This window comes from Podarcis gaigeae (genome assembly GCF_964106915.1).
Source record: "Podarcis gaigeae genome assembly, chromosome: 4".
In the NCBI taxonomy this organism is placed as follows: domain Eukaryota; kingdom Metazoa; phylum Chordata; class Lepidosauria; order Squamata; family Lacertidae; genus Podarcis; species Podarcis gaigeae.
The window spans coordinates 65,267,944-65,286,512 of NC_139677.1; the positions used below are offsets into that span (position 1 = coordinate 65,267,944).

The window sequence follows — 18,569 nt, forward strand, 5'->3', positions numbered from 1 at the left end:
TAAATTATCATGGGGAATTTTCCATTTTCTTCTATGCATGAATCAAAGAACAATGGCACTGTGTATCAACAACCTTTTTAATAAGAGAAATTATTCAGCAATAGATAAGGCAGGCAGAAGAGAATATATACTTAAATGTGCTTGAGAATAACCTTTAGCATTCTGTTCTTGTTTCCATTACACAGGAAGGATTAGCCTCTAAGTTGCTTTACTCACCCATCCATGTTGGTATATTCTTTAAAGTATATAAAAATCAGGGATAGTCAGAAGCTTAATTAAGAATACAGTCTAGTCTTTCAGGGTCCTTCCCAAATTCTTTTACATTACTGCTTTCATAGGGAAAGCCTTAAAACATTTTCAAGAGAGAAGCTGGATTTTTCCATTACACAGCCTTCCATTTTAACTTACTAGAACCCAAACCATTAACATTTCAAGGGGACTAAGACAGAGATAACATATTTTGAAATCAAGGGGAATTTACTGTTCAGGTGGCATTCAGATGCTTCCAGTACATGTTTTAAATACATCTGAGATCATTCTAATCAGATTCGCTTTTTGCACTTTCCCCCCATTCTTTTTTGAGTCCTGTTAACAGTATGTCCAGGTCATAAGGTGCATGCACACAAGTGTGTGTATACACCCCCCCCCAACACAAGCCATGTCTCTTTCTTTGGGCTACCTGTTTCTGTTTTGAAACATTTCACATAACAGCCATGGGCCATGATTTAGCATTCAGTTTTATGGTATTAGAAGGAACATCTCTTTGCCCACCCTGAGAGTTCTCCCTCCCAGCAGTGCATCATATATATTCTGGTGCCGCATCCATTCCTTTTTTCCAATCAGAATTTACTGGGCAACATCAACAAGGGCAAATGGAGGCCACTTATTGCCCTCTCTCTGAAAGGGAGGCGAGAGAGAGAGAGAAAATATCCCTGTTGCCAAGGCAATGAATATTCCCCCCTCAGCCCTGCAGTTTTTTTTTAATGTATACTTGGATTTGAATATAACTGAATTAACTGTCTGCAAGCCATTGTGACTGGGAGCTGTGGAGATAGTGTTTCAGGGCAGCAGGGGACCTGAGTGACAGTTTGGCTGTAGTTTACCACGTATCAAACTAAGGATAAATCTGAGAAAGTAGTTTCTTCTGCGTATACATACAAAATGGATCAAAACCTGGTGAGTTCTAATTGGTCAGGCACTCCTTTCTTATCCTACTGGATCATTGGTATAGGCCAAACTGCAAAACTGCACCCAAATTGAAATGATTAGCTAAGGGAGCCCTTGCTACAGAAAACAGAAGGTTGAGCTCTGGCCAAGGAGGACAGAAAACTACTGAAAGAGATTGTTGGTGTAAGAGCTGGTGTCATATAAAGGAAATCAAAGGACTCAGGAAGGGGCTTTTAGAGAAACTTCAGAGGCCCGAGAAAACCAAAGAGCTAAAATCACTAGATACAACTGGGAAGGTTTGCAGAGAAGAGTTTGTGTCTTAAGAGGCTGTGGGAACGCTAAGAACAGAGGTTGCTGGATCAGGGTGAAGACTGTAGCAGAAACACTTCATTAAGTGTGGACTTGGTTGAAGACGACAAGTACAGTGGTTCCTCGGTTTACGAACTTAATCCGTTCCGGAAGTCCATTCTTAAACCAAAACCGTTCTTAAACCAAGGCACATTTTCCCTAATGTGGCCTCCCACCGCCCTTCCACCATTCGGATTCCGTTCTTAGACTGAGGTAAAGTTCGCAAACCGGGACACTAATTCCGGTTTTGCGGAGTTCGTAAACTGAATTGTTCGTTAACAGTACTGTTCTTAATCTGAGGTACCACTGTACAGTCCTCAGTGCCTAGTTGATGAGTGTTAACTAGGGAGGAGTGGGATAGGGAATCAGCTTTAGGTCTGATTATGAACAGAACTGAGGCTTGCATAACTCTCTCCTTAAGGTGACAGAAACCCTACACTGTATTTGCTAAATAATTCAATGATACAGTGAGATAATTCTTATATAAAGCAATTATAACAAAATGAAGTTAACCATCTAGTTTATTAAGTTACTATACATACAAACATCATTGTCTGATTAGTAACTATTTTAAATAAATTATAATTTACTCTTATTTTTTACTTTTACCTTTCTCATTATCAATGGCTCATAGACATGTTGAGTATGCTCTACTTTCATGGCTAGAGGCAGCAATGCTTCTGAATGACAGTTGCTGGAGACCACAGGAGAGGAGAGGGCTCTTGCACTTGCTCTGCTTATGGACTTCCCATAGGCAATTGGTTGGCTGCTGTGAGAACAGAATGCTGAACTAGATGGGCCATTATTACTTAATATTTTAGTTTCCATGCTGTTTTGTCTGGTGCTTCTCCAGAGCTTCTGGTGGATAAACTAAGGTAGAATACAAATTGTACTGAGACGTGTGGTGGCCTCAATAACAAAAGGTTAGGAAAAATAAACAATAAGTAATATCTGGGTATAGGGGGAACCTAATGTGTGAGACATCCATCCATAACCAATAAATAAGGAGTAGAGGGATTCTTTTTCATAAGAATATGACTTTGTCCAAACAAAATTTACTGGGCTGACAGCACTAAGGATAAGTGAAGGCCTCCTGTTGCCCTCACTTTGAATGGGAGAAAAGAGGGAACATATTCCTGTTGCCAAGGCAATGAAGACACTGCCATTTCAGCCCCACAATTTAGTGTGAAAGAAATGAATGCTGCATTAGAAAGGACATTATTTTTAAAAATGATTTGCTGTTGTGCATATGCACATGAATGCACAGAACAAAGTTCGAGAAAAAGTCCCTTGCAATGCAGTGCTGATTGTGACCAGTCTGAGGTGGAGTGGGATCATGTCCTCAGTGCCTTGGCGATGGGGGTGCAGTCTTTTTTCTGTCCATGCCTCTTTTAAGTGGGAAAACATTTCTATTCCCTTTTGAGTTCTCCCCAAATGCTAGTCTTTATTTTTGTTTTTAGCTCAATATACATTCTTTCTTGCTATGTGCGCCCATTTCCCCCCACCAGGTAGTAATCTAGTTTTGAGAGGAGAAACTCTTCATTTTTAGCAACTTTCCCTGAAGCATTTAGCCAGAAATGGTAATTATGTAAGATAATAGAGGAAGTAAATTCAGCACTGTAGTTCACTCAAGGGATTTTGTGTGTGTTGGTAAGTGCTGCAAGATAGTGCATAGCTCTACATATATATGTCTTTCTTTTCTGTTAATATTTTCACATTAGGGATAGCTTCCTGTTTTGTCGTATTTTATGTAAATATGGTTTTCACCTTGAGATGGCGAAACCTTAATAAACCTGATCACTGGTGCACATTTCTGATAGGTTATTTGTCTTAATGAAAACATCCTAAATAGCTGTACAGTTGGAATCTCGAATTTTTGGAATCTCTGCATTTTGTTTTATCATGTATCCAAAATACAAGCATGTACTTGTGTATTTTGGTCATGTTGAATTTCTGGTATTCCTACCCTTGAACATCTAATGTTTGTCAGGGGTGAAGAGAACAAACTGCCTAAGGGGCAGGTTTGTGTCTGGAGAGATAGACAGAGAGAGAGCTTTGCTGGGTTACTTTTCAGCAGGAAAGCCTATCTGCTAATTCTTTCCCTGGTGTGCAAGGAGAAGCAGGAACCATGCTGCTTCTGAGGAGTAAACAGGAAATTACTCTCCATTGCCTGCTCCTTATTGGCCGGGATGGATGGGGGAGCAGTTGGTAGCACTTGCAATTGTTTCCTGGAGCTCTGTGCTTGGTTCTAGGGCACATGGTTCAGATATGGTGATACCTCACTTAGGTATCTTTGTGTGGGAAAACAGAATCTCACTTCTGCTACTCTTGCTGATGAAAATGCCTAATACCTGTTGATGTGGATTGGGGACTGAGTAAAGGAGAACAGAAGAGTAAGAAAGACACCAGTCAAGCCAAAACAAACAAATGGAGACTCTTCAGAGTGCATGAAAGTCAGTGCAATCTGTTATATGTTAACAGTCAGTGCTATCTTTATGGCCCTGATCTGGCCACAGTGATCCATGCGACAGTCACCTCCAGGCTTGTTTATTGTAACTCGCTCTACGCGGGGCTGCCCTTGAAGCTGCCCCAGAAACTCCAGCAGGTGCAGAATGCCGCGTCGAGACTCCTTACGGGGTCCTTGCTGTGTGACCACATTCATCCAGTGCTTTACCAGCTGGGCAACACAATTTAAGAAGGATGTTGACAAGCTGGAACGTGTGCAGAGGAGGATGATTAAGATGATCAAGGATCTGGAAAAAAATTATTATAAGGAATGGTGGAAGGAGTTTTGTAAATTCAGCCTGGAGAAGATGTTCTGATGTTCTGAGATGTTATGATAGGCACCTAAAATATTGTTACATGGGAGATGGAGCAAGCTTGTTTTCTGCTATTCTAGAGGGTAGGACCTGATCCAATGGATTCAAGTTACAAGAAAGGAAATTGCTGCTAAACATTAGGAAGAACTTTCTGATTGTAAGAGGAATGGATTTCCTCAGGAGGTGGTGGACTTTCCTCCATTGGAGGATTTTAAACAGAGCTTGGATATTCACCTGTCAGGGATTCTTTAGCCGTGGTTCCTGTATTGCAGGGGGTTATGCTAGAGGACCCTTGAGTCCCTTCCACTTCTACAGTTTTGTGTTTCTGTGCTTTTAAGCTGTTAACCTCCTGTTTCTCATGGTACCCGAATCAAGAAACTGGCACAATTGCTTCTCAAGGCAGCTCTGTTTAGGGAAGTTTGGTGTTTTATCATGTTTTTAATATTCTTCTGGGAGCCGCCCAGAGTGGCTGGGGAGGCCCGGCCAGATGGGTGGGGGATAAGTAATAAATTATTATTATTAGTTTTACTATTATATCTAACTTTTTATATAAAGAATCTCTTATAAGGATCTGATATAAATTGTACAAGTCTCTTTAAAAATAACAGTAAAAACAATCCTTTATAGAACAATCCTAAGAGAGCTGGAGAGAAGGACCCTTATTCATCTTTTAAAAACATTTCTTATTCCCATTGCTTCTCAGTTCCAGGAATATGGGAGGCTTTTGGTTCCAGTGGATCCAATGCCTTTCCTGATCTACTGTGGAATCTTTTTAGCCCTGTCTGACATTAGCTACCATGAGGCTACAACAGTTGGTGCATGGACTGACCTCCTTCTCAGGCCTTGGGCCTCCCTCTCTGCTTGCAAAATCCCATGGCCCCTGAGAAATCCTACCAAAGACTTTAATACTGTGCCCTAGATTTTCAAAGAAAGCAGAGTTCAAAAGATTAAATTTATTAAGGCTGTGATTATAAGCGTGCCTGCTCACAAGCTCAAATCAATTCATGGGATACTTAACAATTAAATATGTTTCACAGCCTTGTCATATGAAGCATTTCAGTGATCATTTGCAGTGTGTTTGTGTGTGTGTGTGTGTGTGTGTGTGTGTGTGTGTGTATCTGCAGCTGTACTCTCATTACAAATCTATGCATACTTTACATGGGAGCACATCCCACAGAACACAGTGGGCCCTTTTTGAAGCATGCTTGGGGTTGCAGTTAAATGGGTCAATATTTCATAGATCCTTTGTGTAAAACGGATAGTTCTAGATGGTTTGAAGGCATGGTGGCAACACGATGCAAGTGGAAAGATAAAATAGGAAAGATAAATGTATGCATTACAGAGATTGCCAAATTATTACTTGATAAATTTCTTACTTGGTAAGTAGCTGTGCAACTACTGCTATTAGGATTGAAGGTCATTTTCTGACACCTTATCTGCTATGGACATGCCTGTTTGTGATGCACAACTTTAGGAGAGCACCATTTCAGAGATGGTATTTTCTCCACCTTTAGTTTGGGCTTTCTACCCTCCACCCCCACTCCCCCCAAAATTTTAAGAGTTGTTTTTCAAAAGCTGCTCCCTCCCCCTTTTTTTCTCACTGTATGTTTTCAAATGAATTGCAAAAGATACCTCCTGAAAGGGAACTGTCCATATATCACTGCATGTGAATCTGTTAATATACATTGTGAGCATACTAATAGTGATCTTGGCAGAGCTGCTGTTCATTGGTAGTTGAGGCATTCTTAATGTAAAATTAAATTATTCTAGCCTTATCTTTAAGACCAAATCATTTTCTTTATCTCCTTTCACTTACTTTAACCGATACCCAGGAGGTTACTGTACCACTTAATCGATCAGAACCTCTGAGGAATTACTCCCCTCGGTGATGCTATTTTTCCTGGCTGCCTTTCTGATGAGGCCCCTAAAAATAAATGAGCACTGTACTAAATGACAAGTTTAAATCCTTTGGTGTTCCTAATGTTTGGAACACGGAACCTTAACACAATAGGGGCTAATAGATATATAAAGCTAAAAACGATTTGAATTTACTCACTTCAGCATTAATCAGATAGCTGCTTTGAATTCACAAACTAACACTTGAGAATGAACGAAGTTCCTCAAAGATGCATTTACGTTTATCTGACCAAATTCATGCAGACTCAGCTTCGCCTGCAGAACTTGCTCAGCTACACTTTCTCCCTCCCTCTCTCTTTCTCTACTGCAAAAGGATACGGATGACAAAAGGAGAATATATAAGGGATTCCCACTGAGATTCAGCTCTATAAATTATGTATTATGCAGACACCATTCTGCTGATTCTATCTGTTCCCCAATTCTTGATTCCTTGTTTTTCCGTCTATAAATAGCTATGGCCAGATTTTCAGTTGAAAAGTGATGAGGACAAAACCAGAAATCTTTCCTATTAGTACTGTCTGCTTAAGATTCCCTCTCCCTTTCATACTGTGACGTCCTCAGGGCTTTAAGTCTCTGGGAATACAAGCAGTGCTGTATCACTGATAAGCTAGTAGGGAATGGACTGAAATAACTCTTGTAAATATTTCTAAAAATGACTTTTTTGTGGGGGGAAGACAATTGTTTTATACCTTATCATCTGGATATTTTCATTTTTCAGCATATCAGAATAATATGTTATACTGTCATTTTTTTCCCCTAGACCCCAATGCTATGGCTGAAAAGGACGCAACGGACCACGCTGTTATAGGAGGGATAGTTGCTGTAGTTGTTTTTGTCACACTATGTTCTATAATTCTGCTTGGTCGATATCTGGCAAGACATAAAGGTAGGCTAGATTTAATCACAGTGCAGTCACCTTTTGTAGCAATATTTCCTAGTGATTAGTTTTACCCTGCAACACTTTTTTTATGTAAGAAACTCTTCTAGACCCCAGGAAAACTCAGCTCTGATGTTACAGCATCAAGTTTTTGGTTTTTTTGTGTTTTTAGTGAGGTCCTGATTTTTACCCAATTTTACAGCTGGATTAACTGTGGCAAAATAACATCTAGCAATCTGCCCAAGGTCACACAGGGTGTCTGTCTGACTTGGAATCAGGCAGTTGGGATTCTGTTTCATGCAATAGACCCCCACTGTCCCTTAATTTAACGAGTTTGCAAGATAAAAATTCTATATAAATAGGCAGACAAGCAGATAAGATAGACAGTTGTGAACTGCTGGGTCTCAAAAATGCATTTTTTTTCAACCCTCAAGACAGGAAAGATACTGACCATTAAATTCTGGCGTCCTAACAGTCGTTTTTAAGCCTGCGGGGGGAGTGTGGTGCAAAATGGGCATGTACATTGTGGGGATTTTTCTCCCTGGATGTTTTAGGGAGGAAATAAGTACGACGAGGCAGCCACCATCTATTTACGCATCTAAAGCAGTGCAGGTTGGGCCTACTTATTACAAGAAAAGCAAGCAGGTGATTGGAATAAGCCTCTCCCTTTCCCCATCCTCTTTCCTTAATGGAATCTGTTGCCTTTCCTTTCTTCAAAAGTGCTTCAAAGAACTGAGCCCTGCGCAATATGGCAAGGGAAGGGAGGAAGGCTACGGGTCTTTCCTCCATGTCCTCCTCTGCCTCATGTCACGCCATTAAGAGAGTTGGGGCATGTTAACATCTGAATCGGGAAAGGCTGACTGTTTTGAACCAATGCTTGGATGAGGGCCAACAAACCGAAATTGAATCCCAGTAAGACAGAGACTCTATGGGTGAACAGTTCCCAGGTGTTGGGGACTTTCTCAGTTCTAAAGGGAGTAGCACTCCCTCTGAAGGATCAGGTATGCCTCTGTGTGAAACAAGCACCAGTTATCAACTTAGGCTGATATGCCATCTATGTCCTTTTACTGGATAGTCTGACCACCATGATTCATGTGTTGGCCTCCTCTTAACTGACTACTGAAATTAGCTCGACGTGGGACTTCCCTTGAGACTGGAATGGAAGCCACAGTTGGTGTAGAACAATGCAGCCAGCTTGTTAGTGGAGCCCCTGGTGAGCAGATATTACACCTGTGCTGAGGAAACTGCCCTGCTTGTCAGTCACTTACTAGGCCATGTTCTGGGTCTTGTTACTAATATATAAAGCTTTGAACTATGTGGGACCAGGCCATCTTAAAGATCACTTGCCCCCCATATATACCTGCAAGATCCCTTAGATAATCTGGGGACATTCTACTCAAGCTGCCATTGCACCCTACACAATATCACAGAGTGGTAACATGAAAAAGGGCATTTTCCACCCTTGTCCCTGAATTGTAGAATGTCCTTCCCTCTGCCATATGTGAAGTGTTATGCATCTGTTCCTTCAGACATGCTATAAAGACATACCTTTTGTCCAGGCTTCCCCTAACCCATAAAATGGAACACTGCTATTACTTAATTCCTTCCTTTGTTATGTTTTTTTTTTTTTATAATGCCATTTCACTGTTGATTTTAAGTTGGGTATCAGGTTTTTATTTATGATACTGCTGTTGGTTTTATATCTATATTTCTTTACTGCTTAGAGATTTTTAAATATTAAATGGTTTAGAAATGTTTTTCAGTAAATAAGTATTTAAAAGTAACGCAGAAATATATGAATGGGCTGGGCATATATACATCTGGCTGCCCTATCTTATCCACATATATCCAGTCCTAGCACACATTGGTTTTTGATTATGGGTTGTTGTTTTTTAAAAAAGTGCAAAAAATACAATATGGTCATTGCTATATTCTCATTTTTCCGCAACATCTCCCCACTGTCTTTTAATCATAACCTGCATTATTAGAACTGTTCATGTAATTTGCAATAAGCACCTACTGAAGTGTGTTCCCTTGTTCACCTGATAATCAGAATATTGTGTAAGATAAAGCTGCTTGTTATCTAGGCCAAGACCATTTCCTTAGCTAATTCATACAAGCTAATCAAGAATGTTTCCTTTTAATTTTTATACCATGTATAAGGTATGTCATTTGATCAGTCTACTGGAAAACATGACACCTGTGTTCAACTAATACAGGAGGGCCACACGCACATCCCAGCTCTGAAATAGCCAAGCTTTTTCCATTCAGTAAAAATGGGCTTTTTCAGACATCACTGAATGTTGCTGCACAGATCCACGATTTGCTGTACTAGCAAATAAATCCTTACAATAACATACCCTCTATTGTGTTAGTGTTAAAGGAACAAAGCAGGAGGTAGGAGCAGCAATGCAGGCATTTTATATTGGCACAGAAAATTAGGAATAGTGTCTCAGGTTTACTATTCCCAATGTAAGTGAGCAATGAAGTAAGTGGGCAAACCTAGCGTAGCTATTGAAGGGCACAGTGCATTTTGTGTCGATTGTCTTTAAACTCTTTATTTCAATCAAAAAGTTATGCACAATTAACATTGTCCAACTAAAAGTAAATCAGATTTTGATGTGCTAATTTTGAAATCGCAGCGTATACTACTTGGCTGAATTATAACTTCTATTTAACAAAGGAGCAAAATAATCATTTTGAGACATTTTCCCCCAAAGCTTATTCTTAATGTGTCCTTGACAGATCTTAGTGCAACATGCTCTCTTACTGCTTGTATGTACTTATCATCAAAGAAAGGCCATGGGTCACAATCGCTTCATTCCCAAAATGGAATATCATGTGTGCTGTAAAAGTTCATTCTACAGTAGTGCAATGACATACATCCTGAACCTCACCAGGAGCCATTAGAGAACCACACTGGAAAAGTATCAAAGCCCCTAACATTTTTCTTTTAATCACATTGTTTCCTGCAGGAACATATTTAACAAATGAAGCTAAAGGAGCTGAAGATGCACCTGATGCGGATACAGCCATTATCAATGCAGAAGGCAGCCAAGTCAATGCAGAAGAGAAGAAGGAATATTTCATATAGATGCAGACTTAGGTTCTCTGAGTATTACTCACCAGGCTGACTGCTGGAGAAAATTGGCTCTCATCTTTCAGAATTAATTTCCCCCCATCATTTTTTGCTACCTTTATTAATGTACACAAATGCTTTCAGTAGCCAGTTTATACCAACAATCAGCCATGGACAGCATTTATTTTCCTTTAATTATGGTACCATTCATAATGCAGGACATTTCTTATTGCCTAATCATCATATCCATTGCTCTCTTAACATACAGTGCTTGAATATACAGCCTTAACAACTTTAATCATCATCTGTTCAGTTTTTCTACATTTTTTAAAAACAAAATGTTATATAGCATTTCTTTTTGGTTTTATTTTATCATGGTCCTTACCGGTATTGCACCAGGCCATTTTCATAGCAATTGTTCTGAAGGTGAGGACCTCAATGTACTTACATAAAACATTACAAGTAAGATTAGAGGTTTACAAAGAATGTTTTATATATGTCTATAATTCAAAAAGCAGCCTAGTTTTGAAACATTATGCCCTAGGAAACACCAACTGAAAGCATTCTAGTATAATTTCTTGTGTGTTTGCAAATGATAGCAAAGGGGTATGAACAGACCTTTTATTTTAATGGCACATTGGTACTAAAGCAACGTCTGGGTGGTAACCACATCATGCCGTTTGTCTATACAGAATCCACAGAGATGGATGATGTAGCTCCATTTTGAAAATGTTTGTCCCGCTCTTTTACTGCATTTAGGATCATAAAGACTTCCGTTATCTATTTCTGTAATTTCTGGTTTTAATTTAATTTATTTGATTCATGTGGGCTCACCTGCCTTCTCAAATTGGACATGTTCATGGGGCACAATTGCAAGGCATTTTAGTATCTGTATATAGTGCATATAATAAATCCAATTAAACATTATTTGATACATATTTAACTTTTGGGGCTGTAGGTAAGTCAGTCACAAGTAAGCATTTTCTAATGTCCATTATATCCCTTTAGATATGACTTAAATTAATATTCTGAGTAGATAACATGTATTAGTACTTTTGTCTGTATGTCCTAGCACTGTTCAGCAGCAAACTTTTCTAGTTCCAGGTTTTTTTTTTCTTTGTTATACAATGGAAGCACAATGTTATATGGAAAGGTAGTTTTAAGCTAACAACCAGTGCACAGCCTCAGGTTTTAAATTCCAACCACATTAATGATTAATGATTAAGTTGCTAAAATTTTCAATATATAATTTGGCAGTTCCAGAGCTGCTTATCAATGTTGGATTTGCCAAAACACAAACAACAAAGTGTTACAACAAAAAGCTCTATGTTTTGTGTATACGGTAAATGGACTAATTCTTTATATTAAATTCCTGTCTATGCATTTTGTGAGGTACAAACTTAACTGTCACGGTGAATGATAGAGAATATCTGCCATGCTTTTAGCTCCACAGTAAAGACCTCTTTTTGAGATTGTTCTCAAAATGTGGGGCAAAATGACATCTTTAAAAGATAGTCACAAATTCTAAATCTACCGTAAAATAAGCTGATTGGCTCGATTCCTCTTCCAGAAAAAACGTGAAACATCACCAGATGCGCTTACTGGTCCCATGTCAGAAGATTCAAATCAGTAGCGATTGCTGTTCATCTCCTAAGTGCTGCACCTTAAAATAAAATAAATAAGATTTCTATATGGATGCTATTACTGGTGAAGTCTAAAAGCATAATGGCCTATTGTAAAGGATTATCTCCTGGGATTTATTTTTTGCGTGGGGGGAGAGGGGAGGAGGGAGGGTAGCATTTGAATATGACATCATGTGTCACAGTAAATGGAAATCAAAGGTGTTGTGTCAGATTATTTATCAGATGAGTATACACCTTTTAAGGACAATAGTAGTTTTTAAATTGTTTTTGTTGGAAAAAGAACATTTACCTTGTTAATTTCTATGAGAGAGAAAAAGAGACCATCAATCAAGCAGCACTTTTTCAAAGTATACAGAACATAAATAATATGATGTGGTTGAGTGTTAACATAATAAATCATATACAGTATGACATTTTAAAGAAATACGTCTGCATTGATGTGATTGCATGCTTGTTTTTACCGTTCACTCCAGATCATCTGTGGGGAAAAAATGCAATAATATGCTAATCTAGTATGGTAGTTTGAGAGAATCAGGTAGGAACTACTAGACACATTGATACTAGTATAGGTTTACAACATAGTCAAGTTGTTCAAAGAGTACATTTTTAAAAACAAAACTGGCAAAAGGAATTAAGCTTGCTACTACTGGGGAAAAAAGGTGTTTGTCACAGCAGTTAGCTGTAACTTCAGAAACTGATTTATGGAACTAATGGCAAGGCCAGCAAAGAACTTAACTGTGCTTAAATGCCTTGCTGCATTAGGATTATGTTTACTAAAGTCACATGTCAATTAGTGCTGTATTTGCACATTTTTACATTCTTTATAAATTCCATTTTGCTTAAATGATATAGAAATGCTGCTTACATGACCCACCTCTTCGTCACTGTGAAGTGAAAGTCTTCAAGCATTGGGGCATCTTTAGATGTAACCATCCCAAAGTGTCTTGTCAGTGTAGCAAAAGGAAAGAAGTGGAACTTTGCAATAGTAGATAGGAATTGGACTGTTAACTTTTTCTTGTGCACTCTGTTGCAGTCAATTTTTAGAATATATATTCTACCTTGCACCTTGAGATGTATTTTACAACAGGCCAAAAAGGAACATGGAAGTACATCATGCAGTATTAATACAATAAGAGGATAATTCTGGCCTGCCATCACTTTCAATCATCTGCATTCATCCAGTTAAATCAGAGGTTCTCAAACTTTTTCTTTGAGAGAAAAGGGGGACTTTTGAAACAGAATAGTGACCATCTATTCTCTAACAAAATAAACATTCCATAAGCTAAATATAGTTTTAATATAAAGTCCTAGCCCTGTCTTTGACTTTAGCACAAGTACTAGCAATATTGTACCAGAGTGTACTAATACAGATACCGATACATTTTCTTAATATAATTGTATTACACAGTTTGTAACTCAACGGGGTTCAACAATCCAATATAAAATCTCTTATACACTGAGCTATAATTCTGGCAGTGCTGCCACAAAGATTCTTTGCACCAGTATCCATTGATCTGTGTGGATTTTGCACTAGCCCCTGAGCAGATCCCAATTAATTCTGCTCCCGATTCAGTGCCTTTTTGACCAATAGAGATTGGAGGAAAGCAAGGAAAAGCCAATCAGAGCAAAGAGCTGGGGGGAGAATCACATCATTGCTCTCAAAGTGGTCTTAGTTTGGTATAAATGGCCGGGAGGTGACTGGTTTCATGGTATCATTTTTTCTTCTTGGCTGACCTCCAGCTTGCTATATACCATAAGTTGTCAGCTATATAAAGGGGTAGAAGATTACCTTTTCCATGTCGGGCATCCAGTATTGGTGAATAAGGCCACAAGAGCAACACACATTCATAGGATTTACAGATATGCCCGATTTCTAGTCATATTATCTGATAAGGTTTTTCTGTTCGTATACATTTGATCCTAGTTTGAGAACCCCTGGTTTAGATGAATACACTGGGAGCAAGACACCAAAGGTCAATAGAAATGATTGCTTAATTTACAGTAATTGACAGGCATGAATGATGAAAGCCCCATGGGAACAACTAAGGAAAATGTGGAACATGACAGTTCTCATCATCAGTCAAAGGTTATCAAGTTATTGCCAATTTTCTCTTTAATATTAGTTATTTTATTTTGCTATCATTATCATTATTATTTTTAAATAATAGAATGTGGCATCTCACAGTATATGGGTGCATCTTTTTTCATTCTTAGATGTTATTAGCAAATCCAAGAAGCGGTTTAAAAATATATATACAATATGAGGCTCAGAAATGAACTGGGAACACCTACCATTTTGTTCACATTTATGGAAGGCAGATCATCTTGTGCTGAGATTCCTCCTATAAAAGATACAGGAGGAAAACAGTTGGTTTTTTCCCTATATAAACCAGCAAAGTGGACTTTTTGAATATGTTCTTCATGATGTAGGATTATCTACCTACCTATAAGCATCTCTCAGTGAGAAGAAAGGACAGGAGGTTATTTAATTTATGATTGTAAAAGCACTGGAGTTACCATGTACGCAAATGTACATTAGGTATTTTGATCTTGACCGTGTGGTTACATGTGCTTCCATGTAACATCAGTTATAGTGTAATTTAGTGCCACTTATTATAAAGTGTTACCAAAAGGATAACATGACTCTTAACTTTACCTCTCTGTTGAGCTAAGGTAATTCTGATAAACTTAAAAATATGGAGTTAAAAAGAATTGTCATGGCCACACTACAATGTTCTCCAAAACTTTCCTTGATTCCTCCAAGGATCTTAGCTTCTCATTCATTAGAACTGGTATTTTTTTTAAATGAACATACCAAATACAAAAAAACAGCTACTTAAATGTTCTGTAAACAAGCTGTTTTAAACAGAAATAACCCGAGTAATACTTTGGGTTAAGTGGCACAAAGTACACACTAAAAACTATGCAAAAATATAGGTGACTACAGTGTACTCACATGTAAGTATCTTGTACTTTCTCTGTATGGATATTGGAAAACCATGTATTTATAATATGCATTTTGATTATTTTACAAGGAAGGAGATGGGTTTGCAGATTCAAGAATGGTCTATGAAAACGCATAGTGACCATTTGTCTTTAAATATGTGTATATTCCCAGCCACTTCCAAATAATATTTAATTTATTGTAAGCCGTATTTTCCTTGAAACCCACTACCACTCTATTTTGTCTCTCGTCTTCTTCTATGGGTCCCATGGGGCTCCTTCCAAACACCTTTGGGGCAAAGACTTCAATTCTGCTAATAGCTCTGCTGCCAGCACTCTGTCTGGGAACATTGCTCAGTAATCTATTTCTAGCCCAACAGTACAAGGTTGCTCTTTTTATCTTCCTTGAGGGAGCCTTGCATGCTAAGATGTTGAAAAGTATTGCCATTTGCCCTGGTATTTTTAGCTTGAGCAATGGAAAGAGAGCCACAGAGAGAACTGCATTCTCCTGACCCCTATTTCACTGAAGCACCTCACCTGGAATTTCTGCTATTTATTTCCCAATAACGTCAGGTAATCTTACATTGTGAGTACAAAATGCTTCCATCAAACCACGGAGGATACCTTTAATGATAAAGTTAACTTTTTTCCAAACATGAAATTTTATATCATTGATCCTTTTCATCTCGTCATTTTTTCCATCATACCCTTCCAAAAGCAATGCATTGAAAGTAGTGAGATAACACAGAACAATCACAGACACAAGAAATATTGTTAAATTGAACACTGCAAAGCTCCTGAGCCTCTCCAACTATAGCTTTCCTTCTCTGCGAAGCACTATCATTATTGGCCAAGCCATTCATTCCACTTTCAATTGTGCAATTTTAACTAGTTCCCATAATAAATGTACTTACATGGACCCCTTTTGTTGTTTAGATTCTGCCCTCCAGCTAATGAACCTGTTTTGTTTTGGGGGTTAAAAAACCTGCCCCTTCTATCATGTCCTTGAGCTGCTCTAATCATCCAGAGTTTTCTGCCCTTTTAAACCTTGACTCCACATCTACACATGAGCAAGGTAAAGTCTTACACATTGTTGCATATACACATAGGCATTGCTTTTGACTAGTCTAATGATTTCACAACGGTCTTCATTACATTACTTGCTTCCTATTAATGTCGATATTTAGCACAGATTGACAGTGATGTGTTAAACCCACCAGATTCAATTTTCAGTACAGATATTGGTGGATTTTTTTCTTTTTAAAATTAAATTTTCCATCAGACAAAAATATAATTAGCAGTTTGATGCTCAAACTCTTGGGCAAACTAGGCAGAGAACAAAACAGAGACGATGACGGTACATCAGATTGTGCAAATATTCATTGGAGATCACATCGGTTACTCTCAATAGGATGTACATTTCTATTTGAGCTCAAATGTACACTCTCACCCACAGCTAATAAATGCACACGCACTGATATAATGTGCATCTGCCTGAAAAGTTTTTTTTAAAAAAATCCATGACACTCAATGGATTTCCCAATGGATATACTAAAAACATGGGGGACAATCTGCACACCTCTATCGTGAATCTACACCACAACCATTAACACTGACATTTATGGGAGTCACTTCTTGTCAAAACTATGTTCCTTTGCTGCTAGTTGCATCTTCCAGAGACATTTTCACACTCTGTTTGCTAAGCAAACCCTGGGTTGCTTACATTAACCAGAATGTTTTAGAATAACTATAATGAACATAGCCTGTACTTCATGTGAGCCCTGACAAGTATAGTATAAAAATAAATTATCAAATTACTTGAGAATGAAGTCTTTCCATATATATAGATATAAAACAAAAACAGAAAAAATCAAGTACTGATAGCTGTAATAAGCAAAAACATTACAAACATTTTCTCAGGGTCTTGAAGGAACTAGCTTTTATTTAAAAAGTCTTGTCCAAATGATCTCTTTGCTCTTGTCACAAAGAAGGAGGATAAACCAAGATGATGTGAGGAGCTTCCTGAATTTTTTCCTATGCTGGATTTATTTATACCCTTAAACTCATCAGCTTTGCTAGTTACATCTAACTTAAAAGAGGCTCAAACACTTTTTAACAGTAGAGTTATTTAAGTTTCATTAATTGACTTAAAAGATCAGTATTTGCTTCATTTCATGTCTCTTCCCTGATTATATAAATTTATTCCTTTTAAGTCTCTTGAAGTTATTCTTAAACTGGACTTCAGACAATTAATTTATCACTTACATGTCAGCAATACATTTGATTTTAGTTCGAGTCCCCTACCCCAATATAATTGTTCTAAAGCTCCAAAATAGTTTCATTATATATCCATCTGATAGCATGAGCTAGTAGCTTAGTTCAGTTCCTTTCACTTAAATCCCTTTCAAAATCCTTCTTTGCTTTTCTGGAAAAAGAAGAAATGTAAATGAACAAATATCTAATAATGTTTTAAGCACTTAAGTTAACATAGGTAAGCTCTTATTCAGAGGTAAAAACTACAGTGGATTTCTAGGTGAGAGGCTACAGCAGGAGCCAAACAGAGTGGATGAAAACATTTTGATTCTAGCCGATTCAACTAATATTCTTTCATCTTAATATTTTTACAAGACCATAGGTCTACTCATGAAGCAAGGATTGCCAAGCAGGCTGTTTAGACAGCAAGAATTGGTGAAGTTCATTTATAAGTAATTGAAATGATAAAGCACTAGTACAGAGATTATAATTAATTATTTTTCTCTGACAGGCATGGCGCTTTTTAAAAACGTTGAGACAGACAAGAAAACGCCTGTTTATTCTTTCCAAATGTCAGTCCTGTTTCCAAAACAAAATGAACAGAACACAGAAAGGAAGGATAAAGTACAGTAAACAATAAAGACCGATATTCCAGTGCAGTGTAAAGTAATCTACACAGTGAAACAAGTTTCCACATAGAGTTCTCTTACATGGCAGATGCAGAAAGCATACAAATCCCTATGCTACACATTGTTCTGGTTCCAAGGCAAATAAAAAATATTTTTTTTTTCATGATCCTTTAAATTTGCCATAAAGCAAAGAAGCAAACTTTTCTGATGAAGATTTCATGTGCAGAAAAAAGTAGAGGCATCTTCACATGGATTTAGGACTAATAAATCTCTCTTACATAAGGTCTTGTCCATTTACCTCAGCACAATATTTATATCTGTACTTTGCATTAACGCAGGCTTCCCCCCCCCCCAAAAAAAAGTGTGGTTTAAATTAAAAGTGTTTGTAAAAATAAAGCACCATTTAATATGAAACACAAATACTGATCCTGCCAGAAATGTTGACATTCCAACCATGTTATATGAAAATATATTTTCCACCAGTACCTGAGCTTTTGGCAATAATATGTAAATACAATTATATTTTCTATACATTGCACACTTTCATGCATGCACACACACACACACACACACACACACACACACACAGTCATGCCAAAGGTTTGTTTTATCTTGAAACAGTATAGGTACAAATTCAGTGGGTTCCCACGTTCTGTTAGTGGCTATACATTCCCTAGGGAAGACAGTAAGAAAGCAACATCCATTTTAAACAAAGAAGTCGACCTATGCACTATATTACTTTCCAGCCTTTTAAATCCAAAATGCACTTTATAATTTCACCAAAAACAAGGATGTTCAAAGACTCCTATAATTGTTTCTTTATACTCATTTTTTACACAGGAAAGGATTTGCTTGCGTAAATATGAGTGCATTCAGGAAAATATTATAATCTTC

At 37.8% G+C, this 18,569-nt stretch overlaps 1 protein-coding gene and 1 long non-coding RNA gene across 7 annotated transcripts in view; one reads left to right on the forward strand and one right to left on the reverse strand.

Moving 5' to 3' along the window:
- CADM2 (cell adhesion molecule 2) overlaps positions 1-14,681 on the forward strand; it is a 372,090-nt gene extending 357,409 nt beyond the window's left edge. For 3 of the 5 annotated variants that reach the window (XM_083737012.1, XM_083737014.1, XM_083737015.1), the window contains 2 exons: positions 7,012-7,137; positions 10,104-14,681. In XM_083737012.1, coding sequence (XP_083593138.1) covers positions 7,012-7,137; positions 10,104-10,222 — 245 coding nt within the window. In that variant the 3' untranslated portion in view covers positions 10,223-14,681. The remainder of the gene's footprint in view (positions 1-7,011; positions 7,138-10,103) is intronic. The other 2 variants (XM_083737011.1, XM_083737013.1) reach the window with 1 other exon arrangement.
- LOC310843868 overlaps positions 9,669-18,569 on the reverse strand; it is a 40,612-nt gene continuing 31,711 nt past the window's right edge. For both annotated transcript variants that reach the window (XR_014563718.1, XR_014563719.1), the window contains 2 exons: positions 14,143-14,192; positions 9,669-11,870 (listed from right to left, as the gene is read on the reverse strand). This is a non-coding gene — a long non-coding RNA (uncharacterized lncRNA). The remainder of the gene's footprint in view (positions 11,871-14,142; positions 14,193-18,569) is intronic.